This window comes from Acipenser ruthenus, chromosome 10 (genome assembly GCF_902713425.1).
Source record: "Acipenser ruthenus chromosome 10, fAciRut3.2 maternal haplotype, whole genome shotgun sequence".
NCBI lineage: Eukaryota > Metazoa > Chordata > Actinopteri > Acipenseriformes > Acipenseridae > Acipenser > Acipenser ruthenus.
The window spans coordinates 34,381,930-34,387,929 of record NC_081198.1 but is presented as its reverse complement, the minus strand read 5'-3'; the positions used below and the strand labels follow the sequence as shown (position 1 = coordinate 34,387,929).

The 6,000-nt window shown below is 36.9% G+C and overlaps 1 protein-coding gene across 5 annotated transcripts in view; it reads right to left on the bottom strand.

Moving 5' to 3' along the window:
- Positions 1–966: 966 nt before the first annotated feature.
- The window catches only part of LOC117412271 (striated muscle-specific serine/threonine-protein kinase-like), a 118,319-nt gene continuing 113,285 nt past the window's right edge, over positions 967–6,000 (bottom strand). For all 5 annotated transcript variants that reach the window (XM_034020486.3, XM_034020504.3, XM_059032066.1 and 2 more), the window contains one exon: positions 967–5,132. In XM_034020486.3, coding sequence (XP_033876377.3) covers positions 4,916–5,132 — 217 coding nt within the window. In that variant the 3' untranslated portion in view covers positions 967–4,915. The remainder of the gene's footprint in view (positions 5,133–6,000) is intronic.

Sequence of the window (6,000 nt, the reverse complement as noted above, 5' to 3'; positions counted from 1 at the left end):
TTGTGGAGCGTCCGGGTTATAGTTGTCCCATGGAGGGTTTCTCCCATCTCAGCTGTGGATCTCTCCAGCTCCTTCAGAGTTACCATTGGCCTCTTGGTTGCTTCTCTGACTAATGCCCTCCTTACCTGGTCACTGAGTTTTGGTGGACGGCCTTCTCTAGGCAGTCGCGGTTGTGCCATATTCTTTCAATTTTTGATTTTTAATAATGGATTTAACGGTGCTCTGGGGGATGTTCAAAGTTTGGGATATTTTTTTATAACCCAACCCTGATTGGTGCTTCTCCAGAACTTTATCCCTGACTTGTTTTGATAGCTCCTTGGTCTTCATGATGCTGTTTGTTTAGATTTGCTCTCTAACAAACTCGGGGGCCTTCCAGAAACAGGTGTATTTAATCTGAGATCATGTGACACTTTAATTGCACACAGGTGGACTCCATTCAACTAATTATGTAACTTCTGAAGGCAATTGGTTGCACCAGAGCTTATTTAGGGGTGTCACAGCAAAGGGGGTGAATACTTATGCAATCAAGACTTTTCAGTTTTTTATTTGTAAATAATTTTGAAAAATATGTAGATTTTTTTCCCCACTTTGACATTATGGACTATTTTGTGTAGATCAGTGACAAAAAATCCTAATTAAATCCATTTTAATTCCAGGTTGTAACACTACAAAATGTGGAAAAGTCCAAGGGGGGTGAATACTTATGCAAGGCACTGTATATTAAAAATATAGTAAAAACCATATAGACTGGAATACACTCAAAATAAAAGATGCATTAAATACATGCAGTTACATTATAGTATACAAAATACTGTTGTTTGCTTAGATCATTAAGAGAAGGTGGCATGTGAATACGTGCATGAATCTTACCACTGTTTATGAATTACATTGATGCTGTTGTAAATAACTGTATTTTGAAGTGTATCCATAAAATGTAGAAAGGAATGGAATGATTAGTCCACCAGGTGCTTTTTGCAGTTTGCTTTATTTTTTTTTCTTTATTTTGTTTCTCAGCTTTCATGCCGTGGATTCACACCAGAATTAAATGAACAATTCCACAAAATTGTAAAGGATTCCAGATTCCTACCGAGTCAGATAAATAAATAAATAAATAAAACAAACAAACCACTAAAAACAACATCTACAAACTACATTAAATAGATTGTCACTGCTGTCAATTTACAATAAAAATACTGTCATTCCTTTTAAAATGATCATCAATAAAAAATACTATCATTCCTTTTAAAATGATCATCAATAAAGTGAGGCCTGTTCCCAGGCACAGTTCAAAAGCACAACTGGCTTCTCCTTTTGCTGTTTCTCAGTATGTACAGGTGTTTTGTATTTCCAGTAGAAGTAAAAACTACAGATTTCTCTATCTTCATTCTGTCTGTGGAATAGAGTGGACATTATCTTACGGCAGATGAATTAGCACAGAGCTGTCCTGCCTTTTTGGCTAAAACATCCACATGACCAATGAGATAGAAAATCACGAACATATGAACTGCAAACAAAAATAATGTTCTACCAAACTAAACGTCAGTATTCATGTGCTTATTCAACATTTCACACATTTAATTTGGTTGTATTTTGACTGTGTCTGCTGACGCAAAGACTACCAATCGTCCTTGCAGTCTTTACAAACCTGTTAACAGCCTTGTATGGGATACTTCACCTGTAAATCAAAAAAAGCGTTTTGGAGCTTAAAAAGCTGTAAATGAGTCATAGTTGGACAGCCCTTTTAAAATCTTGAAAAGCTCCCGGTAACAGCAGCTTAGCTTAGTGCAGCCAAATTCGATCATGTACAATACGAAAAAAAAAAATGCTTAAGAAAATTCAAAAAGTGTGTACCGAGACTACTTCAAATCTGTAGTATTGTCTGCATGCTTGCTTAGTGAATGTGCTCTTTAACTCAAACATGAAGACTCCATGTCTTTAGCCTTAGGGAGTCCTATTTCCATTTTCTATTTCTGGGAATGGGCCTGCAATTCCACGTTGTCCTGATGCTGGCTTCTCTTCTCAATGTCCAGCTGTAGAATACATTCAATTTCTGCTTCGCTCCTCTACGCCACAACACCTTCGTGCAGTAAGCCCGATCATCAAAGTAGGTAACTATCCATTCAGACTTCCATTACGTTTCCTTGTTTGTCCCCAATGTAATGTATGGCACACTTAAGTTATTTAACTTAATGCATAATTACTGTGAAATATCCAATGTAGAGAAAATGAAAAAAAGAAAAATGAAACTTATTTTTCATTTTCTTTTTTTAGCGTGCACATTCAGGGAGTTCATTTTTTTGCTTTTTTAAAGTTATAATGATTTTCAGGGTCCCAACAACAACAGCAACTCTACATAGTTCATCTCCTGCATTTTAACACAGCCAATCAATCCCGTTGGTTACCATACCACCGCGGTAGTGACATCATATTTATATTACCTTAGTGACTACCTGACTACCTGATATTTACACGATCATATCGCCGTTTTTTAACATAAAAACAGCAACGGACTGCAGGCGTCTTTAAACTTTATGCTTCTCTCACTATGGGTAGCAGCCAAGCATTGGATCTTGGTCAGTATATATTTCATATCTCCATATATAAATATTAATTGTAACAATTATTTTCATTAATTCACAGTTATAGAAATGTAACATCGTTAAAAATGAAGATTTGTTTAGAATCAGGTAACAACAATTGATATAACTGTAACGTCACACTGTGGCATCCCATTGTGACTGACACAGCACAGAAATGGACAAGAGGATTAGCACAGAACTAAATTAAGGAAGCTGGATAGAAATTAACAGGCACGGGCCTCAGTCCCAATCACTGGTCAGTAGGTTCTTATGAGAACCCAGCGAGACCTGTACACACTCAGCCTAGAGCCATTGTTGTATGTAAAGTCAGAATGGGATTATTACAACCTTGGGAGTTGGCATTGCAGAGAGAGGAACTTACTACCATCCATTGAACTAACACAAGCTCAGTGCAGGAACTGCATTACAGTATACGGAAAACAGGCTATCTTACGATACTATAAACTCTTAACCACAACACAGCGTGACCTAGAGTTAAAAGATGAGAAAAACTGAGCTAGGAGAGGTTGGTTTCAAACTCTAGCTCTTATATAAAGACTGACTGTGCGACCCTGGGGAGGGGGCACGTCTCTGTTCATCTTCGGATACAGAAGGCTGGAACTCTATCCCCCTTTATCGGAAATAAAATGGGCCACATCTTTTCAACCTGCCTTTTAAATCAAACTCATCTATAACATTTAGGTAGAAATTATATCTATCTGCCAACAGTCTGAATTAAAACACACTATTTCAAAGCACTTTCAAATTTGAGAGGTTAATCCAATCAATGTAATAGCAGTTGAAACTAAACATGTATTTGACTAGAGCAATACGACCTCCTAGTGCACTGATGTTATAGCATGTGGGGCATTTGAAATGTTTAAAAGACAAATAATAAAATGGTACATTTAAATACTGAAATTAAAATATATATATATATCATCATTTGTTGGCAGTTAGGCATACCATATAGTCCTACATAGTTTTGATAGCACTTAAAAGGAAATGCAGTTTTTTAAAACTATGTTATCAGTTTTAAATAATTAAATGTAAACTATGCAAAAAAGGAGGCCAGGTTTCTGCTGAGAAAAGTCAGGTTGTAATAAGGGATCACCACAGATTTGACTAGTGTTAAATGTATCCTCTTGTTCTGGGAAAAATTGTCAGTTTTAGCCCACACAGGAAGCTGTAATGAAGTCCTGGTAAATTGCTTGGCAACAGGCTTTTGGCCTGTTCCTTTCCTTGGCTCTTCTTACGTTGGGGTAGACAACCCAAACCCTAACCCTAAATGAGAATACGTAGAACAGGATGGTGTCTTAGGACTACGTGAACTTTACCTGTTAACTATTTTGTTGTCCCATTATGTGTCACAGAAACATAAAAAAGGCCACCCAGTACCTGTTCTATCAAATAGCCAATAGAGCTAAAAAGAAAAATATTGGTAGTTTCCATTGATTTAGTAGCACTAAATTCACTTTACTAAATTACACTTTACAATAAGTGGTAGGAATTCAAATGTTATTACATATAAAGTAGAATATTCATTCCTATTGAATCCCAATAAAGTAATTAATGATTATGGTACATTTCACTTATGAACATTATGAACTGCCAACTCGTATTTAAATGAATTGCCACTTACTTATTGTAAGGTGTGATCACCTTTAACTTCCGCTACTACAAGCAATAATTTGTATTATTACTGCTTGAAAACAATTGAACTATCAGTAACACAATAAACAGCAATGTCACTTACAAAATGAAAACAAGCAGTAACAGAGTCGTTAGTTCTCCTCTTCAGAGTGGGAATCCCCATTTCAGACTCAGGGAAAGCCACTAATATACAAATGTACAGTTTGTGGTTTAGCACATGGTGTTAACATGCCTTCTCCTCCTCGAAAGGTAGAAAAGAAAAAGTACATAAAGGGGCCTAGCTTTCGATCACCCCACCTATATTACAAGGTAGTAATCAGTAAGGCTAATTCTAAGTTATAACTCCAATGAAAAATGCAGGAAATAAATTGAAACAGGGTTTAGATAGGGATGAATCTATAACCAATACCTAACCACTGCACACTCCTTTCCCAACAGTTCTTGAGGTATACGATTTCAATTCCATTTTTCTTTTCTTGCTTGTTTTTTGATGGTGCGGCTAGTTTTCGCTCGACCAAGGATGGACACACACACACACACACACACACTTCTGTTCCAGCCTGAGTGGACTGGCTGGTTGCGTCGGTCACAGAGTCCTGGCCAATCATCCTGTTCATTCCTCTTGGAGAACCTGGAATGTTCTTCCCACTGCCCCCTATAGTGCCTGCGTGGCATGGATGTTGTCACTGGGTCACGGGCGCAGAGGGCTGTGGGACACTCTGGTATGAACGCAGGAGGACCTTGTGCTTGGTGGCCACCTCTGATCTCCTGCGCTGGTGCTCCACCAGGAACTCCTTGAGTCTGGTGGTGGTGAAGGTGAGGGTCTGCCGGCGCAGCTTCATCAGGTAGGCGTCTTGCAACCAGGAGTTGGCAAAGCAGTCTTTGATGGTCGGACGGGTCCTGAAACACAGGAGATTTTATTATATTATGACATATCATTCCTTGTATTCATATATTATACACCATCACAGTCAGTCAGATTGCTCAGTTGCTTTTGATTTCATAGCACATGTTTTAAGGTAATTTTCTAGAAAGTAATGGTTTATAGTAGGGATGATTTCTTTTAACTTCTTTGTACAGCTATGGCCAAAAGTATCTCCTAGAATTTTAGGAGTGAGACAATTAAAAAAAAAAAAACATCATTTATCTTAAGATTGTGTAATCAAAGAAGCTACAAAATTATATCATAAAAGTCTAGTAGTACAGTATTTCATGTTACATTTTGAAATGTCACATTTTTCAATTTATGTAAATTTTTCATTAAGTATATGGAAAACTACAAAGCGGTATTTAATTCAATATGTTAACGTAACATTATTCAGCAGGTTTCATTCAACTTTGTGAATCAAAATTCAATAATTCTATAGGATGACGCAAAACTTTTGGCCACGGCTATACATTAAAATGTACATAATAAGCTAGAGCTCACGTGATGTAACCCTAAACTTTGTCCACTCATATTCATACATTTTTGGATTCCACAGAATTTTAAGTTCTAATTATTGCTTGTTGAACCATTTATTGGTCCTTGACAAATTTCTTTCTGTATTGCTCAGCTCAAACTTGAAATCTGGAGGCCTGGTAGTAATGTTAATTTGTTTTTAATATCTGACATCTGACAGCTGATAGTTTGCACTCTTCTGACCTACTGTAGAAGAGGCACGTTCAATCTTATTATTGGCAAGTGATGACAAACCTACTGAACAAAGACTGTTAAATAATCGTACAAAATATTTTTAATTTACTTCATTTTAACCAATTTTCTACT